The 21,759-nt window shown below is 45.9% G+C and overlaps 2 protein-coding genes across 7 annotated transcripts in view; both read right to left on the minus strand.

Annotated features, from left to right (window-relative positions):
* CLTC (clathrin heavy chain) overlaps window positions 1–3,572 on the minus strand; it is a 29,089-nt gene extending 25,517 nt beyond the window's left edge. For all 4 annotated transcript variants that reach the window (XM_033077987.2, XM_033077984.2, XM_033077985.2 and 1 more), the window contains exon 1: window positions 3,476–3,572. In XM_033077987.2, the coding sequence (XP_032933878.1) occupies window positions 3,476–3,517 (42 nt within the window). In that variant the 5' untranslated portion in view covers window positions 3,518–3,572. The remainder of the gene's footprint in view (window positions 1–3,475) is intronic.
* Window positions 3,573–4,666: 1,094 nt separating this feature from the next.
* Window positions 4,667–19,911, minus strand: DHX40 (DEAH-box helicase 40). 3 transcript variants are annotated; one of them, XM_033078481.2, is made up of 17 exons: window positions 19,744–19,911; window positions 18,580–18,725; window positions 17,115–17,234; window positions 15,830–16,060; window positions 15,572–15,638; window positions 14,971–15,102; window positions 14,556–14,655; window positions 14,195–14,281; window positions 13,290–13,472; window positions 12,489–12,569; window positions 11,460–11,617; window positions 9,900–10,014; window positions 9,530–9,638; window positions 9,131–9,225; window positions 8,518–8,587; window positions 7,802–8,030; window positions 4,667–6,227 (listed from the first exon to the last, which is right to left on the minus strand). In XM_033078481.2, exons 1-17 carry the CDS (start codon window positions 19,880–19,882, stop codon window positions 6,091–6,093), a joined length of 2,199 nt encoding a protein of 732 aa, XP_032934372.1. In that variant the 5' UTR covers window positions 19,883–19,911; the 3' UTR covers window positions 4,667–6,090. The 3 variants fall into 3 exon arrangements, with proteins under 3 accessions (XP_032934372.1, XP_032934373.1, XP_032934371.1); XM_033078482.2 differs by having other exon boundaries at window positions 4,667–6,230; window positions 19,761–19,910; XM_033078480.2 differs by having other exon boundaries at window positions 4,667–6,230; window positions 19,744–19,910.
* Window positions 19,912–21,759: the final 1,848 nt, after the last annotated feature.

Here is a 21,759-nt window from a genome sequence, read left to right on the forward strand (position 1 = left end):
ACAATCTCTCTCTCCACAAGACATTTCAAGTCTCTGTTATATATTTTCCCTCTGTAGGAATACTCTAAAATCACTGGCTTTAGGAATTCAGCTCCACTAAGAAGCAGAGAGCAAGAATCCCACCAAAACAGCATTAGGCACAGCAGTCCTCTAATTCCTGACTTTTATTATCAACAAAGGATGTAACTGCTTCAAACTAATGCTGTTACAGCAGAGATTTAGTGTTAAACTCACTGTCAGCACAATACATGGAAGAATTTTGCTGTTTGTAATTTTTAAAGCCAAGTATTGAATGTGTATGTTTTATTCTATGATGCTTTGGCTGTCCTGTTTTATTCTCTGGCACAGCTGTGATTCCAAGAGCCATCCAAGCACCACCACACCAGAACAGCACAGCTGCCATTCAGGTTTGCTCCATCAATGAACAATAGATACAAACCCCTCTTTCCTAGTGTAAAAAAAGCAGTTCTGTCTTGGTATCAAGTGCACAGCCTGAGCTGGCAGTTTTCTCTACACTGCCTTGCAAAAATATTTAGATTTGGAAGAGTATTTATTAATGCCTCAACTCAGTGCAGCAGTGGGCCTGGTCCAAGTTCAATGATCATTTCAGGATAGTGTGGTTAAATTAACTGCAATCACAGTTCATCACCTGCTAATTAGTCTGGTTCCTTCTCACTCATCAAGAACTTGTCACCTCAGAAAAGCTCCACTGACCCACCACAGTGAGCAGCTGTTCTACTTTCACCCTCAAACACACAGAGGCACATTTTAGCAATCCCTGAAGCCTGGACAGGAGCAACCAGACTTGCAATCCACACACTGAACTCTGATCTCCCACTGCATACACAGTGCATTGTTTCCTCATAGCCACTTTAGAAAAAAAAAAAAAAAAAAAAAGCAGCAGCTATATAAAGTTTTTTATGAGTTTTGACAGCACAGGAATCAGGCTCCTCCTTGAAAATTCCCATGGGAAGTTTCTGCACAGCCTGTTGTTGATGTTCTCTGGTGGCAAAGCAGGGATGTACAGCAGACACCACACAGATAACAGGCAGCACACCTGGGGCTGCTGAGATTGCAGAACATGTCATGGGACTCTGACAAACAAACCCTGAAAGCTGACAACACTTTTTGGTTTTACACTCCCCAGAGGGCTCCCTCCTCCCCAGCAAGTTAACTATTTGTCCAAAGTAAAATTAGCTCCAATTTTGGGGTGCAAAGCACTGTGCCCCCAAGAGATGAGGCATTCAGGAGCAAGGTTTTACCTTTTCATTCCCAAATCACACAGCCAAGCTGCCAGCAGCAACAGGGCATGGACTGGCTTGAGCTGAACATCAGGACAAGCTTTGTACTCGACCTTTTTTTAACCTCTAATAATGAATCTGTGGAGAACTAGGATCACACTGTGTGTATTGATTGAGTCAATAACAGCCTGCAAGAACTTTCTCATTCAAACCCTTCACCTGCTTTTTATGGCTAAGGCTCCAGTCAGGTACCTCATCTTTCAAGCATCACTACAAACCTGCAAGTGTTGCACAACACCTGTACAGCAAGTTTCCTAGACAATGTGGGTCAAGTACAGTTCAAGAAATTGTATTATTGAGGCCATGAGGATTTCCTAGGAGCAGGCTGGATAGTACAAACACTGCAAAATCAGCATTTCTACTCTCAAAATTTACGTCAGGAACTTCAGCAGATGAGCAATTAACTCCTGGAATCCAAACTCCTCTGAATTTTTTTTTCAATGAAGTGAAAGGAGGAAGTTCAGTAGCTGCAGCCAACTGCAGCATTTAGGGCAAGAGCAGCCAGGCTCAGAGGGGTGCACACCCATCCGAGAAAGGACCAGCCCCTGTGTGCAGCTGCAAAAGATACTGGTTCAGCCAGTGCTCCACACTGAGAACAGCCAGAAAAAATGCAAATTCAACCCCAAATAAACAGATAAATCAGTCTGCAGGCAGAACAGTCCTGTTCCACTGTAGTAGTGGCCTGAAAGCTCCCAGCACTCCTGGCATGAAGCAGATGAGTTTCATTATGTAACAGTACTCATGTCATTAGAGACCTGGCAGTGGGTCACATGCAAGGTTTGGGGCTTAAATAATGCATCAGAGGTGCACTGCCACAATACTGACTGAGAGTTGGGCTGCCCAGAGAGATGAGTTTACCTGAGTGCACAGAACCTCCTCAGGACAAGGCACTGGCTTGGGGGTGAAGCTTTGGCCAACTCCTGAGATTCTCCTGTCAGTGCTGCTCACTACAGGGACACCTCAGCTGTGAATTCTGGCCTGCCTTTAAACTGGTATTGGAGTGAAATCATTCAGTGCTCAGCCGCACACCACAGCAACCACCAAAGCAGCGTTTATTTAGACACTATCAACATCTGCAACCTTCAAATAAGCATTCTGCAATGGTTCTTTTAAAAAGGTGCCTAGAAATGAATTGGTTTCCTTTTGAGTTAGGGAAAAAAGTCACTGTAACTCATGCAAATCCATCCCTAGATGGGTGCCCACCACAGCCCCAGCCAGCTCAACACAAACTAACCCCAGACACTGCACCACAAGGCAGCAGACTGCCAAAACACCTCGGCCACTACAGCTTTTATTACACGAATTCTGCTCAAAACCTGCTCCTCAGCAGTGAAACCGATCTTAGCAACAGCGTGGCTCATTCACTTCGCCCTTCAGACCTGTCAGATAGGAAGTGCCCATTGCACAACTGGATCAGCGCTCCAGACCCCTCCCTGCTCCGGCTGCACCCACAGACAGGAGGCACCCGGGAAGGGAGCCCCGCATTCCCCGGCACAGCCCGCTCGGGATGCGCCACCAGCGCCTCCAGGAAGTCACCTCCGAGAAATTCAAGGCCATCCCTCGGAAATAAACTATTACCGTGCGGTTCTGGTGCAATGAGAGCCAGAGCTGCGGCTGGGGAGAGGCCAGCGGACAGCAGAGCTGGCACCTGGGCACCTGCACTGCCACAGCTGCACTGCAGGGAGCCGCAGCAGCTCCCACATTTCACTGCAACACGAGCTTTTCCTCCCAGAACGTGACATTACCAGCAGGAACACCGGCAAAACGCTTTATGCCGCCCTTAGAACTACAGAGCCTTTAACGCCATTCAAATAAATACAATGAAGCAGCACACGGAGACCTGCCCAGCTCACCCCCCCGTGCCGGGCCGGGATTTCCCCGCGGGGAGCGCAGAGGAGCCACCCGCGCCCCGCCGGCCCGGCCCGGTCCGGCCCGCAGGGCACCGCGCCAGCCTCGCCCACCCCGCCGGGGCACGGCCAAGGGCGGCATGCCCGGCCCGGCCCCTCCCGGGACGTGCCCTTCGAGAAGCCGGACACCGGCAGGGCCAGCACCCCGCCGAGCGCGCCCGGCCCTCACGGCGGCACCGCGGGCAGGCCCGGCGCGGCTTCCCCGGCATCGTCCCGGGCGGCTCCTCCGGCGGAGCGAGGCAGCGGCCCGCCCGCCCCCGCGCCCACCTGGAGATGCTCCTGGAAGCGGATGGGCAGGATCTGGGCCATGGCGGCGGCGGGGCGCTCCGGGCCGGGCCGGGCTCAGCGGTGCGGGCGGAGCGGGGCCGCGATGGCGGAGCGGGGCCGTGCGGAAGCTGCCCCCGCCGGCGGAAGGATACCGCCGCGGAAGGATACCCGCACCTGCCGCCGCCGGCCGGCCGCGCGGAGGGATCCCGGCGAGCGGCGCCAATGGGAGCGGCGGGTGTGATGCGCCGCCGGAAGGGACTATTTGGGGACGCATCACTCCCTCCCTCCCTTCCCCGGCCTTTTTTTTTTTTGCCACATCATGCGACCGAGGGCCGCGGCGTCACTTCCGCCCCGCGCGCGCGCGGTCACGTGGGGCGGGGCGGCGCGGCCGGGCAAGGTGACACCGGGGGGACACCGGGGGGACACCCCGGGACCATCCCCCCCGGGCTGTCCCTGTCACCGGGATGCGATGGACACTCCTCCCCCCGCCGCGGGGTGTCCCTGTCACCAGGACGGAAGGGATTTCCCCCCTTGAGGGACACTGAGGGGACACGGGTATCCCTGTTACCAGGAGGGGAGGGATTTCCCCCCCTGAGGGGACAGAGGGTGTCCCTATCACCAGGATAAGAGGGATGTCCCCCCCTGGGGACACTGAGGGGACAGGGATGTTCCTGTCATCAGCACAGGAGGGATTTCCCCCCCTGAGGGACACTGAGGGGACAGGGGTGTCCCTGGCACTGGGATGGGAGGGATCACCCCCATTGAGGACACTGAGGGGCCAGGGATGTCTCTGTCACCAGGAGAGGAGGAATCTATCCCCCTGAGGGGACAGAGGTGTCCCTGTCACCGGGATAGGAGGGATTTCCCCCCTTGGGGACACTGAGGGGACAGGGGTGTCCCTGTCACCACCATAGGAGGAATTTCCCCCCCCACTGGGGACACTGAGGGGACAGGGGTGTCCCAGTCACCGGGATCCCACCTCCTCTCCCAGGGTGTCCCTGTCTTTGGGATGTGATGGAGCCCCAGCCCCAGAGGTGACACAGAGGGGACAAGGCTGTCCCTGTCACCAGGATCTGATGCATTCCTCTCCCCCTGCTGTCCCTGTCCCCACTGTCCCTGTCCCCACCCCCAGGGATGCTCCCACGACTCTTCCCATGCTCCCTGTTAATGAGTACAGCAAACTAACGAAGCTCCACGTTCCCCTCTGTGTTTTATTAACTTACATTTAACTGCAGGTAAAAACTTAACTCTTTTTCTGGGATGGATGCAGCATTGCCAGTGCTCTACCCAGAGCTGTGTGTGCTGTCACACTTGGGATAGCTGAAATATATATAAATATATATAAATATAATTTTAATAATTTTTACTTTATCTTAAAATTCCCCATCTCCAAACCTCTGAGAACACAGGGGAGAGGAGGGTGAGAAGTGAGGGTCCCTCGCTTCTTGCTATGAAGAAAGTTAAAAAAAAAATAAAAATAAATAAATTAAAACCTCAGAAAGTGTTAGGATGTGCCCAGTGATTTATAGCCCCAAGGAACAGTGGGCATTCTGTGTACTCATTTCAGGCCCACTGGGTGGTGCAGATGGCATTTGACTCATGAGGGGCCGTGACACTGCAAATATAAATCAAATTAAACAGCAAAATTGAGAGCAGGGGATGAGTCAAGCCCTAGTGCTGCTGCTCCAAAGCAGAGCCTGAAAGAACAAAAAACCCTTTCCCATCAATCACAGGAAGAAGAACAATTACCAGACCCAGCACTTTCTTTATGAGCAATAATATTGTGATATTAAAATAAAACTCCCAAGCTTTTGGAGGCTTTGGGATGCTGGGCAGGGCTGGAATGCTGGAGGTGAGGCAGAGGTGGAATGGTGAATGTTTTATTCAGGCTACAATACCACTTGAACCAGTGCCCAGGGTGACACAGAGCACACAGCTGAGGCAGGGAAAATCACAGCAAGTTCTTCCAATTATTTGGAAATTCTTACATAAACTCCTCACTCGAGCCCTGGAGCATTTTAGGATTATTATGGTGATAAAACAGAATTTCTTTATTGAGAAGGAAGCAAACTTGGTGATGACAAAGCACCACAGCTCCTTGCTCTTTCAGATGCTCAGGAAAAATACTTTTTATTTCCTTGTGTGTACCTGGTGCAGCCCAGCAGGGGCAGGAACAACACAGAATGCAGGTGGGAAATGTCCCTTTGGATTTAATCCATTCAAAGTGCCCTTCCTGCACATTTTCCTGAGCATGAAGACTGCATGACCACCATCAGACAGAATAAAATGGGTAAAAAACACAGTTCCACTCCTTACAAAAATAAACCCCAACCAACCTTTAAAAAAAATTTCATTTATAACGGCACTGAGACCTCTCCAAGTCAAATACATGCCAGAGAATTGGCACCACACTTGGTATCAGGGCTTCAGCCACAGCTGAGGCCACAAAATTGTTGCCACTGCAGCAACACAGCTCAAAACTTGGCTGCAGCAGAGGAAGGTTGTGCTTGTTCTCTGACCACACAGCAGAAGTTTCCCTGCTCTCCTGTCAGTCCTTTGGCGTTTTGCAAACACCCCCAGAGCTGCACCAAGTGCCTGCAGAGCTGCCACCAGAGTTACCCCATGTCCTTCTCTGGGCTGCTCAAACCCTGAGCTCTCTGCTGTTTCCTCTGCAGGTAGCGAGCTCGGGCGTCCTGGATGGATTGCTCATCATTCCTCCTCTCCATCTTCCTTGCAGAGCTGTCTGTGACTCCTTCTGGGGGGAAAAGAGAGAAAAAAAATAAACTCTGTGTGTCAAACTCTCCCTGCCTCCAGCATTACAAATCCTCCTATTTGTTAAATACCAAAAAAAACCCCAACAAAATCTCTTTTTTTTTTGTTTTTCAGGCAGCCATTTGAATGACTTCCAGAGAGGACAGACTGCACCACAGCAGGGAGGGAAAAAAAATTCCAAATAAATTCATGCCTTAGCTCCCATGTCAATATTTGCAGCTGGGCTCATCTCATTCTTGAATCTTGTTTTTTATTGTAGCAGAGAATATGCAGCCTGTGCTCCACACACCCATTTCTTCTCTGAATTGCACATCCCAAACTCAGGTTTAGGCAGGACAGGACAGGAAAAAACATCAGAATAAACTATCTTTAAAAAATTTCCGGAGGAGGAGGAAGGGAGAGGAAAACATGCAGATAAGGGAGTGGGAAAAGTCAATATTGCAGATCAGCCACCATCAGAAATGCACATTTCCTCACAGCACTGAGACCTTGGGACTGCTTCTCACAGAAAAGAAGCAGAAAATATTTTCAGTCTAAAATAACAAAAAAAAAAAATCAAAGGCTCTGAGAGCTTAAAATCTGTGAGGGTGAAGCAGCTACTGCAGCCTGGGCACCAGGTTCTATGATAAGGAGCTTTAATCAACATCCATTGTTAAAATATTTCTGATTATTATGCCTTGTCAGCTATTCAGCCACCTATTTTCATGAAGGTCCTAGAAATACATGTGTAAGTTCAATATTAATCTCCAATTAATTGGCAATGAAGTCATAATGTGAAGGGGGACACACAGAACATTTCCTTCAGATAAACTGATGAGGCTCTCCTGCATTATTTATAACCAAATGAAATTCATGTTTAAAGTGGTGGTTTATAAAATAATGCAGGGCAGAAAGATTCTGCTCTGAGCACAAATCTGCATTTTTTCCTTTGTTAAGGAAATGGAAGAGAATCTGCATTTACAGTACAATAAATCAATGTTTTGGAAGGGTCAGCTCAGGAGTAAAGAGGCCCTTTGAATACTTGGCTGCTTTAGGAACCTGCTGACAGGAGAATCCCAAGAATGTGAAGCAGCCAGATCAGTTAGCAGGCACCAGCTCTAATTAAAACTGACTATTTAAACATATGGCATTAAACTCATTGTCAGCATGAATGAATGAATTCTCACCAGAATATGAGAATTTTTCTTCTGTGTCTATTGCTGGGTGAGCTTTTGGAATTTTTATTCCACTGCCCCACAGCTCTTAGGACTTCTCCCAGGGCAGAATTCTTTCTAAATACCCTTCACAAATTGAAATAACCTCAAAATGCTTTTATTCAACTCTGTTCAAGCTCTGCCCTAAGAAACCAAAAAGGGGGAGCATGGCAAGAAGCAGCAAGCCAACACCACAATTCACACTGCTGGGACAGAAAATAAGGATTGCAGAGCTGTGAGGAGAATCAAACAACCAAATAAATTAACACTTTCTAACCCAGAGTGTGGCACAATAAACACACAGGGGATAAAACAACCAACAAAAACCACACAGACAGGGAAGGATGAGCACTGTGCTTACCACACTGCCTTTTCAGCTCCTCCCTCTGCTCCCACTTGGTTATTTCCTCCTCAGTGACCTCTTCCCTGGCCACACTGCTCAGCTCATGGGCATCCAGCTGGTGCAGCCTGGGCAGCAGGTCCTGCACCCACTCGTAGCGCACGGGGCACACGGTGCGCACGTAGATCTTGGAGGTCACCACCACGTCGTGGAAGATGATCCACTCCAGCAGGGTCTCCTGGTTGTAGAGCTGAAAAATTCAAAGGTTTTCTCACAGCTGGTTTGGTTTTCAAAACCCCATCTCATGTAGAATGTCAGGGGTTTAAGTGGGAGGGGGGTGTAACACTGAATCTGAATTTTCAGATTTGAAATTGCCCAAAGAGCCGAAGCCCAGCCTGTGTCACATCACATCATAAACCAAAAACTTCCCAAGGCTGAAGAAGTGAGGCTCTTCCCCACTCTCAAAATGACCTCTGCAGCAGAGCACAGGTGAAGGGGTGTTATCCTGAATTTTTCAGATTTGAAATTGCTCAAAAAGCCAGAGAAAAAGCCCAGCCTGGATCACATCACATCATAAACCAAACATTTCCCAAGGCTGAAGAAGTGAGGCTCTTCCCCACTCTCAAAATGAACTCTGCTGCAGAGCACAAAGCAAACACCAGGGAGAGTTTAAGGACTTGCCCCTGACTCCTTTTAGAGATGCTTTTCTGCTCTACCAGCAGGCTTTGGGGACTCACTGTGGATGAAGGGTGGATGTAGACGATGCTGCCATGTCCATCCATGGTGCAGAATGTCCTGGCTGCAGATCTGAAAAAAGAAATAATAAAAAAAAAATCTGAAATAAAAAGAATTAAAAATCCCCCAACAACAACAAAACAAAACACACTTTGCTGTGATTAGACAGCAACATTGAACTAAACAAATCAGCAGCAGCACAGAAGAAAGATCTCAAATATCTACCCAGGAGAAGGTGCTTCCAGAGTTAAGCTGTAAAAAACCCTTTAAACAATTTATCTAATTTACCACAGCAGCACTGCAGGTGAAACACCACAGTAACAACAGGGTTTGGGAGTGAAGCCTTTCAAAGCTGTGGTAATTTGAGATTTCCAAGCCCTTTAGCTGAGTGTCTGGAACCACTCATCAGCTGCTGAGCTCATGTCACAGACAGAAAAATTCCTGGGAAGCTGCTGGCACCCTTGGAATAGTGAAGCCAGTCAAAATCCAGCCCCTTGCAGAAACATCTCCTTCACCTGCAGTTACTGCTTTGCTACTTCTACCAACATACAACCACACTTTTGAGTAATTTGCAGAATTTCTTTCCCATTCAGTTCTCCAAACTTCATCCCTCACCTCCTGGCAACGTTGATGAAGTATCCTGCACACAGGCACCTTCTCAGGATTTCAGTCCTGGAGCCTTCAAATGTCTCTTTAGGGAAGTCTGGCAGCTGGGAAAAGAAAAAGCCACATGCATCAGGGTCTTTCTTCAAGAAAAAGCAGTTAAACCTCCTCCATTCCATGGATTTTAAACTCTGGGGTTCTCTCTGTACAGAAACCATGAGAAAAGGAGAAAAACTCTCCTTGCTGCCCTTTACCACCACTGTACCTGACTGGTGCTCTACAAAAATCTTTAAGTGATTTAATTTCTACTGGAGAAAGGCAGCAGCCACCTGGCAAAGCCTCAGCATCCTCTACATCTCTTAAATCCAAGATTATACAGCTCAAACATTCCCAGAAATTCTATTTTTTTACCTGTTTCAGTTTAGTGACTATTTCCCTCAGCTGTCTTTCCACACTAAAAGCAGATTTCACAGCTCTCCAATGGATCCAGTATTGCTGGCACCAGGCTGAAGGAGACTTGCTGAGAACAGGAATATTTGAATTATAAAGAAGCCCTTTGTAAGCTGCTTGCAAAGAAACTTGCCTCTATTTTATTGTTATGGTCATATAAAGGCAACAACCTACACAGGCAGATATTTGTTGGGTTAAATAAAAAGTGTCTGGATGGAAATTACAGCTCACAAAAAGGAATAAATCTGAAATTAGGAATGAGTACAGATGTGTACCTGCAGCACATCTAAAAACTGGGATTTATGAGCAATGCAAAATCAGAATTTCATACCTTGCTTTGCACTGTTCAAAAATATTTAAGAGGGTTGCAAAGTCATTGCATCCTCCCACTTGTGAGGCAAGTTCCTGGTGTTGAAGCTCAGCCTCCTTTTGCTTCTGAGGATCACCTGAGAAATAAGTTATATCTCACTTAAAGGCATTTTTATTAATCATAATTTTCTGTTTGTGTGTGTCTGGCAGCCTGGCCTCCATTCCTGTTATTTTTACATTTGTCTCTCCTTCTACAGCTGAATTTACAGCTCTTCCTTCCACTACTGCTGAACAAAGCATGCAGATGTTATTAAATCTATGATTAATCTCATCAGTCAGCACCAGGGATGAAGAATTCCAGCTTCACAGAAAGCAGCTCTCACTCACAATCCATCCAGAGGCTGCCATGGAAAGATAAAGGAATAAAGAAACAGCTCACAGGGATCAAGTGAGAGGAAAAACAAGACTGTTGAACCCAGCCCACCACAGCACCCTCTTATCTACTGAACTCAGCTTTGTCCTGCTGCCACAGTAATGCAGATCTTAAAATAAATAAAGATAGAAACCAGTGGATCTGTGAGTGGATTAGTGGGAATTCACCTTCATCAAATGCACTGGGCATTTCCAAAGTGTTATTTCAGGTTTTAAACACCCAAAGGATTTCTCTCCAGCACAATCTAATTCTCTCCAGCAAAGGCCACTGGAACTGCTGCTGCTGTAGGGGCTGTCAGAACTTTGTGGGTACTAAAAGCAAAAAGGATGAAGCAGGGAGGCCTCATCCCACACATCTGGAATTGGAAAAAATGCCTGCAGGATGGGGATGTGTGCACAGAGCTCCTGGAGGGTGACAGGCAAAAACCAAGGGCACAGAGGATGGGAAAGCAAAGGGACATTTGTGGGGCTGGGAAGGAGCTCAGGGCACACTCCAGGTTTATCAGGGCTGGCAGCAGGGCTGTGGCTGCTGCTCCAACAGCTCAGCCAAGGGAGCACAGAGAGAACTGGAGCAGAGCCAGGCAGGACAAAGGTCCCCCCACAAAGGTGCAGATGTGTGCCACAGCTGGGGGTGGGCAGCAGCAGGGGACAGACTCAGCTCAGAGTCTGAGCTCAGCTCTGGTGGAACTGTGCTCTACTGAAACTGTCCTGGAACCACAGCAAAATTACACTGTCCACTTAGAAAACCACCAGGCCAAGCCAAGCCTCTCACAGAAACCCAACAACCCATTTGGTTAAACAGTTATTGAACAGCAGAGACAATCCAGAGCTGATGCCCCATTTGCCAAAACCAATCAGACCCTGCTGTCTGCACTCAGACCAGCATTTGCTGTGGTGCATTTTGGTTTTCTACTGGGTTTTTTTTCCCCTCCTTTATTTTTGCCTCTTCCCTTCTGTCAGAGAGATTTCCCCTCCTGACCTCTCTCAGGCACACACTGCTTTCCTTGGGACAAACACAACCCAATCCCTGCTGCTCTGAATTCCCTGGAACTGCTGCTCTCCAATTCCTGGCATGCAGAGTGCCCTGACTCCAGGACCATGGAAAGCTGGGAAAGGTTTTTTTTTATTTTTTGGGAAGGGGAGTCCCCACCTGGACGGATGAAGACGTTTTCCACGGACAGCATGGCTGCAATGGGAAGCAGGAGATCCTCACAGTCCAGGGAAGCAGCTTTTATCACAGCACAGGACAGGTTGGGAGGGAGGGGAAACTGCACCAGGAATTCTCCCAGTCTGGTCACATGGCCTCTCCTTAACCAGGAAAAAAAAATAAATATATACATATATATAATTAGCAAATTCAATGAAATGATGTTGAAATGTGAGTGACATGGAGAAGTGTCCTTAGCAATAAAATAATCCACATTTCTCCAGCCTGCTTGTGTCTGCTCCATGGCAGCTTTTTAAAAATTTATTTACAAGAAGAATTCCTGGAAGTTTAGGATAAAATCTCCCTTCCTGTCTGGAGCTCTGGGATCTGCCCTCAGGAATTCCAGAGCTGAGCAAACTTGGCTCAGCTCACTTAGGAGCTCCAGGACAATGTGGAGAACCTGATCTGCATCTCCCAAGCCCCAAACTGGGCTCTAGCCCTGGTTCTGGAGCCAGTATATTAAACCCCAGAAAACTTCCTGGAAGTTAAATAAGGAAACACATTCTGCTGCTGGGGAGGGAAAGTCCTTTAGTCCTCATAAAACTCAGCTTAAGCCTTAGACTTGAAATTTCTGTAGTGACTACACAAAGCACCAGCTTAAACTTGAGATTTAAAATTTTTGTAATGACCACACAAAACACCAGCTTAAGATTTAAACTTGACATTCTTGTAGTGACTAAACAAAACACCAGCTTAAACTTGAGATTTGAAATTTCTGTAGTGACTAAACAAAACACCAGCTTAAAATTTAGACTTTAATTTTTTGTAGGGACTACATAAAACACCAGCTTAAGCTTTAGATTTTAAATTCTTGTAGTGACTAAAATCATCAGCTTGAACTTTAGATTTAAAATTCTTGTAGTGACTACACAAAACACCAGCTTAAGATTTAGATTTTAAATTCTTGTCGTGACTACACAAAGCACCAGCTTAAAATTTAGATTTAAAATTTAAAATTCCCTTTGGTTTTACCTGTCAATGGCACCACACTGGTAAAGTTCCTTCAGAGCTTCCAAAATGTGTCTTTCTTCAGGGGGGTCCAAATAGGGAAATCTGGGGTTAAAAATGAAGTGATTTGTTAATTTTTCATTAATACAAAAATAATTTTCAGCAGGAATTGCAGTGGGAGCAGCAGAGCAGGAATTGCAGTGGGAGCAGCAGGAATTGCAGTGGGGAGCAGTAAAGCTGGAATTGCAGTGGGAGCAGCAAAGCAGGAATTGCAGGGGGAAGCAGAGGAATTGCAGTGGGAGCAGCAAAGCTGGAATTACAGCAGCAGGAATTGCAGGGGGAGCAGCAGGAATTGCAGGGGGGAGCAGCAAAGCTGGAATTGCAGTGGGAGCAGCAGGAATTGCAGTGAGGAGCTGCAGGAATTGCAGTGGGAGCAGCAAAGCTGGAATTGCAGTGGGAGCTGCAGGAATTGCAGTGGGAGCAGGAACAAAGCTGGAATTGCAGTGGGAGCTGCAGGAATTGCAGGGGGAGCTGCAGGAACTGCAGTGGGAGCCGCAGGAATTGCAGTGGGAGCAGCAAAGCTGGAATTACAGCAGCAGGAATTGCAGTGAGAGCTGCAGAATTGCAGTGGGAGCAGGAACAAAGTTGGAATTGCAGGGGGAGCTGCAGGAATTGCAGTGGAGCAGCAGGAATTGCAGGGGGAGCTGCAGGAATTGCAGGGGGAGCAGCAGGAATTGCAGGGGGAGCTGCAGGAATTGCAGGAATTGCAGGAATTGCGGTGCAGGCTGGCTAAGGCTGAGCCTGGCCGATCCCTGCAGGACTCACCTGATGACATCGTGCACGCAGAGGCATTTCAGGGTGAGGATGACCGAGGTGAGGCTGCTCCTCCTGATCTCTGGCACGGTGTGCTCAGGCATGCACTGCTCCCAGAACTCCCTGCTGAACAGCCCAAAGCTCTTCCCTGCCGAGGTGCGCCCGGCGCGCCCGGCTCGCTGCTTGGCTTCGCTCCTGATCCCCAAAAAATGTTAAAAATTAACATTTCTCATCCCTTCTGGTAGCACCTGAGAGGAATTCTGAGTTTGTCTTTACAAACAAGCTGCAGGTTTGCTGGGTATTGAAAAATGAAAGAAACAATGGGGGGAAAATTATGAATTCTGTAAGAATTCAAATTAAAAGGGATGGTTGTACATTAGAGGGAATCTCAGGTATTTGGGAAGTCTCAACTACCTCAGCAATGGGGAAAGAGAAAGGAAAATTGGGATAAAAAAGAAGGCTGAATCCTCCAAAAATCTGAGAGATCCCAAGGGATGCCCCCTGGCCTCTCCCTTTATTCCAACAAAGCAAAAGGGACTCCTCTGTCTCCTTTTTAGACATAAACCTGGGGTGTTTGTAGATTAATTTTCCTGACACACCTAAGGAAGCACAGGAATTTTTTCTCTTTGTGGATGGAAGTGTTATTCCTGCACACCAATTGAAAAATCCAGCTGTGCAAGGAATAAAGAAGAATTTCTGTGCATGGAAGATTTTTTTTTAAGCTGTTGTATTCAGCCAATTCCTCCTTAATATCTGTAACTTTTAGGAAGTTGTATATCCTGAATCACATTTTTCTTGGGTGGTTTTAAATCATGGGGCTTCCATGTTGCTGCCTATCCTTTTATTTATATTTTTAAAGAGCAACCAACACAGAGCATTATTGCTCCCAGAAGCAGCAAGTGACATTTTGAACTTACTTGGAGATGGGAACAACCTCCAGGATGTCCAAACCAACTCGGGGATTGTGATTCAACTGCTTCACAAAGCCACTGTCCACCACATATCTGAAAAAAAAAACCCCAGAGAGGTAAAAAAATAGAGGTAACTGACATGGATTTCATCCAAAAAATCACATTTATTCTACCTAGATCCTGCTTATTTATCAGATTTGATTTCAAATTAAGTTCAAAAATATTGGCCGCCCCTAAGACTATAATAATATCAAGGTTTTCTTACTACACACCCAAATTGTAGTAGAATAAATGTGTTTTTCCATACCCAGACCTTTCTGGGTTATTCCCTCTGTTACAGCTTTTTATGAGGGACAGAAATCAATACCTGACTCCTTCAATGGTCAGAGATGTTGCAGCAATGTTTGTGGAGATCACACATTTCCTGATGCCTCTGGGAGCTGGCAGAAATATCCTTTTCTGTTGATCTAAAATGACAGAAAAAAAATTTAAAAAAAATTTTAAAAGTGAGGTCATCTGGACTGTCAGTTACTCAATATCCCCTTCCTAACTTAGGATCCTGAATCATTTCCAGAAGGCTGAAATCTGATTTAGTTTATGATGACCACAAAAAAAAAAAAGAAAAAAAAAAAAAACACCCATCCCAAAGCACCACAGCACTGTAACTAAGGGGTTAATTAACACCCTTTCCCCAACCCAGACAGAAAATCTGACCAGGATGATGTTTGTAACAATCCTTCCAGTGAGGATTGATGTGCTGCAGTGACATTTGGAGCTCTGACCTGTGGACATGGAGCCATAGAGGGGCAGGATGAGGAGCCCCTCCACTGCCCGGTCGTGCACCTCGTACCGGTAATCGATGGATTCTGCTTTCTTGAAAAGCAAATCACAAGCTCTTTCTATCTCATTCTGGCCTAAAAGACACACAAGAGCATTTAATTAGCTGCAACTCTGCCTTCCTGGTTTGCAGCATCTTTTAAAAAGGTTGTTTGGTTAATATGCAGAGCTGCTGCACATTAATTTATCATTAAAATAAGGAATTAATGAGGGAGGTTTAGGTGACATCCAGACTTTCCACAGGGCCTCTCACCAAGGATTTTCCCTAAAAGATATTCAAGGGCCTGGTCCATGCATTGATGTAGGATTTTACAGCTAAAATAATTCTTCCTCCACGAATTAACAACAAACTAAACCATGCAGACAACACAGAGTCAATCTGGTTATTCCTAAAATGCTCTGAAAACAAGAATTTCACAGGACTTTGTGCATCAACCTGCACCTTTCCCTTCTCACTGCTCTGGGAGAAATCAAACTGGCTTTGGAAGCTTTTCTGCTTTACCAGCAATGCCAGGATTCACCTGGAGTATCCAAGGAAATTCTCACCTGTGAGGAAAACCAGGATGTCACCTTCTGGTTCATTTAGGTGAACATCCAGGGCGACCTTCACAGCCTGGAACAAACAACAAATAAGCCAAAAAAAATGTTGAAATCTTATTTAAATCTTTATAGGACTCACCACACCAAGGGATCCTCCCTTATTTCCTGCAGAGATGCTGAGAACACAACACAGCAGCTCATTCTTGTGACCTCCCCCCAAAAAAAATCACCCCAAAACCAGAGAGAAAACAAACCAAGCCAAACCTCTGTGACATAGGCAGAGCTGCCCACATCCCTGGGGCTCAGCAGGTTGCAGAATATCTCCTTGACAGGGTAACTCCTCCCTGGAATGTTCAGCACTGAGCAGTGCCCAAAGAACTCAGAGAGCTTTTCCACCTCCAGGGTGGCTGACATCACCACCACCTTCATCTCTGTCCTCCTGCCTTCTGGCTGCTTCTGCAGGAACAATTTCTTCAGCAAACCAAATAAAATGTCCTAGCAGAAAAAAACAGAAACAGCTGGTGTTAATAGCCTGGTTTTGTTAGAGGAGCCTGACAAAATGGGAAGTTGGATGATTTTATCCCATTGATACAGTGAAAATCACAAATTCCAGGTCTAAGCACTCTAAAGAAAATATTCATTTGCCCTGGACATTTTGGTTGCTAGAGTTTAATGAAATTTTTAACCAGCCCTTCTCAGCAGCAGCATAACTTAAAACTCCTTTATTTTTCATTTTTATATTCTCTTGGTCAAGTCATTTGTGAGTTACCTCAAACCCATTTTTCATCCCATTTTCCAGCCTGTGTCCCCTGTGTGTGCACCCTTCTTTGTTTTTATTTATTACCACAACCTTAGCAAATTTATTTTACTCTGTGCTGCTCTGAATTACAAACCTGCTCCTTCCACCACTTCAGCTCAGTTATTTGCAATACCCTCAGATGGCAGAGGGCAAACTGGGATTCAGGAAATTTTCCTTTTTCCCAGCTGGACTGGGAGGTTGTTTGCTGCAGCAGGAGCTTGTCTGACACAATCTCCTGAGGTCTCAGTGACTTCAATGTCCCTTTGCTGGCCACAGAAGGGTCAGGGTGACCTTTCAAAGTTTTTGGGACTCAGGTCTAGATGCTTCCATGGACCCAAAATCCATAATCTCTTTGTACAGTCAGATACACACCCTAAAAAACACTGGGCTTAGGGCAAGAGAGGGGTTTTGGCTTTTATTTGTGTATTTTGTGTTGGTTTGTTTTTTTAAATTAGTATTCTAGAAAGTTTTGTGTTCTGGATTCAAACTCTTGGAAATTTTGGGGGAGTATTCAACAGCCAGCAAAGTTTTAACTGCATTTAAATGCAACAAGCACAAAAAACCCCATTTCTTATTTTCAATTTATGCAGCACTGACTAAACAAAGCAGCAAAAGGATAAAGCACATGCATGGAAAACCAGCCAGAAAGCCACAACTCCTGGGGATGATGCTGAAGTGAAAGGAAAGTACAAACAGAGCACAGAAAAGGAGAAATAGTGACCCAAAAATCAGCCACAAGGTGACACTCACAGTGCTCAGGCTCCTCTCGTGGGCTTCATCCAGGATGATGACGCTGTACTTGCTGAGCAGGGGGTCAGTGAGGATCTGTCTCAGCAGGCACCCATCAGTCATGTACCTGATGGCAGTGTCCTGCAAGGGCCATTGCACACTCAGCTGCCAGCCTGGCCTTTCAGCTCAAATCAAACTTTTCTACACAGATCACAGCTCGTCCAGCTGCTCACACAGCACAGCCTGGCAGCGTTTCACCCGCAAGGTACCCAAAAAACTTCCCCAAAAACAAATCACAGCACACAAGGAGCTGGGACAGAAAATTCCCAAAGCTCTGAGGCAGCCCAGCCCAGCCTCAGTGACCCCTCAGTGTGAAAAATACGTTGTACTGTTTTGGTAAAATTTAAAAGGTTTTATAAAAATAGGATATATACACATATATATATATATATAAAGTAAAGGGTTAAAATGGTTGAGTGTTTGACAACTTCCTAAGAGTATATGGTTGTTTCAGGAAAACTTTTTAAAATATACTTTAGAATATATTAACTTGTTGTATATTTACAATTTTTTATGTATAGTTAAAAATTTTTGGGAACTATTTAGTATGGTTATTTTTTGAGTTTGGTTTTTTAGAGTATGTGTTTTAATTTTCTTTAATTACTTTTAATTTAGGTGGTGGTTTTGGCTTTTTGTAATTGGTGAGTGTTGATAATTGTTGTGTTAGCTGCAGGATTTTTATTACACATTCACAAGTTGCTATTTTAACTAAGTGGGTACTTTAAGCATACTATTTTTTTTAAAAAAATTTACTTTAAATTTTTGCTATTAGAAGAAAAAACCCACTTATACAGAACACCTATTTCACCATTACACACACAACATTTATCACAACAGCTGCAAAAAAAGCCAATAAGGTTTTGGCTTTTTGTAGTTGGTGAGTGTTGATAATTGTTGTGTTAGCTGTAGGGTTTTTATTACACATTCACAGGTTGCTATTTTATCTAAGTGGGTAGTTGAAGCACACTATTTTTAAAAAACTTCATGTTAGCTGTAGGGTTTTTATTACATATTCACAGGTTGCTATTTTAACTAAGTGGGTAGTTTAAGCATACTATTTTAAAAAAATTTACTTTTAATTTTTGCTATTAGAAGGAGAAAAAACTTATACAGAACCATTACACATACAGCATTTATCACAACAGCTGCAAAAAAAGCCAGCAATGTTTTGGCTTTTTGTAGTTGGTGAGTGTTGATAATTGTTGTGTTAGCTGTAGGGTTTTTATTACATGTTTACAGGTTGATATTTAAATTAAGTGGGTAGTTGAAGCATACTATTTTTAAAAAAATGTACGTTTAATTTTTGCTATTAGAAGAACAAAACCCACTTACACAGAACACCTATTTTACCATTACACACACAATAAAGGCTGTTATAATCACAACAGCTGCAAAAAAAAGCCACCAATGTGATTGCAGGCCCCACCTCAGAGGTGCAGTCGTCGAAGCGGACCTGGTACCCCACGAGAGCCCCCAGCTCCGAGCCCATCTCCTGGGCCACCCTCTGTGCCACCGACACGGTGGCCACGCGCCGCGGCTGCGTCACCCCGATGGCTCCGTGCTCTGCCAGCCCTGGGGGACACAAAAGGGTCATTCATGATGTGAAAAACACGTTTTGGTGAAATTTAAAAGGTTTAATAGAAATAGGAAAGGGTTAAAATGGCCAGGAATGTTTCTTGAAATAGGTTTTACAATAAATCAACTTCTTGCGTATTTATAGTTCTTTATGTATAGTCTAACTAGTTTAATTTTTTTTCAGTAGCATGGCCACTCTTTGGGTCTGCCTTTTTAGAGCATGCATGTTTCTTGGTTTGTGGTTTTAATTTTCCTCTTATTATTGTTTAATTTGGGTGGTGGTCTTGGCTTTTTGCAGCCAGTGTTGATAATTGTGTCAGCAGCAGGGTCTCCATCACACATTTACAGCTGTTATTTCAACTAAGCAGGTAGTTTAAGCAGACTATCTCTAAAAAACTTATGTTTAACTTTTGCTATTGGAAAAAACTTATATTCATACAGAAAAGCTATTTTAACAAAGCTATTTTAACATTATACATATAGCATTTATCCCAATAGTTGCGAAAAGCCAACAAAATGTCATGCACTTATAACAAAGATCATCTCATCCCACCCCCTCTTGGGACACCTGCCACTAGCTCAGCTTGATCCAAGTCTTGTCCAGCCTTGGACACTTGCAGGGATGGGGAATATTCTCTGGGCAATCCCATCCTCAGGCACAATCCCTTCCCAACAGCCCACCTAACCCTGCTCTCTGCAGTGGGAATCCATTCCCTGTGTCCTGTCACTCCAAACTCCTCGAGGGGCTCTAACATCACCAGGCTGAACACTCCCAGTGATTGTGGGACAAACTGAGCTGTGCTGCTCCGGGTCACTTTATAACACAAACCTACATCATGTACACACGGTCACAGTTTGGGGTTTTTATTCACAGTGTTTAATCAAGCCACACCTCTGACCACAGCCCAGCCCGCAGCTGCGTCACCCCTGAGGGGACAGAGGGACTCTAAACTCAGGGAGTTTATCGGTGTTTGCGCCCCACCTCCGCAGCCCGCGGATGGGGAGGTTCCTTTACCTGCCTCGTAGAGGTACCTGGGCAGCTGCGTGCTTTTGCCGCTGCCCGTCTCGCCGGTGACGATGAGGAAGGGCCGCTCCCGCACGGCCTCCACCAGCTGGCGGCGGCAGCGGCGGATGGGCAGGGCGGGCCCGTCCATGGCGGCCCCCGGGGCTCACCTGGCTCACCTGGGCCCCGCCCACGTGCGCGCCTGGCGGGAAAACCGCGCGGGAAAACCCCGCGGGAAAACCCCGCGCGCCCCCGCCGTCGACACGCGCGCCCCCGCGCATGCGCGCCCCGCCCCAATTCCCGCCTCCTGGTTAAGCCACGCCTACAATGTTCCCGCCTCTTCATTAAGCCACGCCCCGTCTATTCCCGCCTCCTCGTTAGGCCCCGCCCCCGCATAGTCCCGCCTCCTCATTAGGCCACGCCCCCGCGTGTTCCCGCCTCCTCATTAGGCCACGCCCCCCGCTCCCCTCAGGCCCTCACGGCCCCTCGGAGTCACGGAATCGTCCGGAAAATATCACAAAAAAATCACAAAAATCACAAAATTTCAAAATGCGAAAGGTTGGAAAGACCTCGGAAAAAACTCTCACCAGACCAGGCTGCTCAGATGTATTTCGTGACAAAACTTGACCCTTGAGTCCACACATGAATGTCCTGATGGAGTGACCCTGATTAGAAAGAAAATATCTTGCCACATGTTTTAAGATTTAAGGGACAAGAAACGATCTCGAATTCTGTCATAAATCTGAGTAATATTTTCTTTCCATAGGTCGCCTAAGCGTTATATTGTGTTACATTAGGTGTTACACAATATTGAACAAAACAATTGTACATGTATGGAAAATAATAAAATATTGATAAACAAACCTGCTTCACCAAAACCTCTTACTTAAGAGAGAAAAATTTCTTGGATGTTTGATCTTTTTATACTTTCAAGCCTAATCAACAAGAGACGAGATTCAATCTTTGAAACATCAGCCAACAAGCTCTAAGGGATAAATTACTTATTAGGATTTTAAAAGTTTAGGGCTGGACATGCTTCAACAATCTCAGACCTAGGGGCAGGTTAACAAAACTGTGGAAAATAAAGATACCCTCTGGTAGTGGACACAAAAAAATGCAGAATTTATGGGACATCTGGCAAAACTCCCAAGATACAGAAACATAAACCCAACTCAGCTCCAAGTGGGTAAAAGGTAAAAAAGGATTAAAGGTAATTCTGGTAATTCTGTGACCAAGAAACCCACTGGCCCCAAAGAAGAGACTCAGTGTGGCACTAATTAGCACCAGAAGCAAATCATTAACCAACAGAAGATAGAATACTAATTAACAAGTGGACTGTGGGACTGGTGGCGACACTAATTCCTTTGTTTGCTAAAATGTGTAAATAATAAAATTGGTAGTTGGGGTGTCTGATGTGTGAGATTCACCCAGGCTTGGCAAGGCTGAAATAATAAATAATTGAGTTTCTGGAATGTGCAGTTATCATTGCCTTGCTGCACTCCGGGTGACAAATCTGATTTTTAAGGACATGAATAACCCAAAACTCCACAAATGGATTTTTTTCAGTCCTGGCTCTGCAGCACCATCTGTGAATTCACAGCAGACCTGAAGGTGGCAAGCTCTGAACGCTGAACACGAACCAGCTGCACTCCAGCTCCTGTTTTCCCCAAAACACGATTTTTGTGGTGTGTTTTACCCCTTGCTCAGTGTTTGCTCCCCTCTCACGCTGCTGTTTCACCCTCCTTAGGCTCTGTCAGCGAAAAGAATCCCACAGTGAATTTGGGAGCAAATTCAGGCCACCCACTGAGTCTGGTTATCCCAAATTCCCTCAATTTTCGCCTCAGGCACAATGGGAGAAATATTTCCCCACTAGGAACACACACTCTGGGGTTGGAAGATATTCCATCAGTGCCCACCTTCAGCTCTGTCTAACCTACAAATAATTGTTTAATCTACCAAAAACCTGGCATTACAAAAATCCCACAATGAGCTGGTGTGCAACAATCTGACAGAAAATAGTGGGATGTG

Source organism: Catharus ustulatus, chromosome 22, assembly GCF_009819885.2.
Source record: "Catharus ustulatus isolate bCatUst1 chromosome 22, bCatUst1.pri.v2, whole genome shotgun sequence".
NCBI classification, from domain to species: Eukaryota; Metazoa; Chordata; class Aves; order Passeriformes; family Turdidae; genus Catharus; species Catharus ustulatus.

Excerpts from the sequence above, each read along its gene's own strand:
- DHX40 (XM_033078480.2), bottom strand. The coding sequence starts at position 19,882 with ATGGACGGGCCCGCCCTGCCCATCCGCCGCTGCCGCCGCCAGCTGGTG. Across the intron at positions 16,061-17,114 it reads ACGAGAGGAGCCTGAGCACT|GACATTTTATTTGGTTTGCT; the intron begins GTGAGTGTCACC and ends TTTTTCTGCTAG. Across the intron at positions 8,031-8,517 it reads ACATCCACCCTTCATCCACA|CTCTACAACCAGGAGACCCT; the intron begins GTGAGTCCCCAA and ends TGAATTTTTCAG.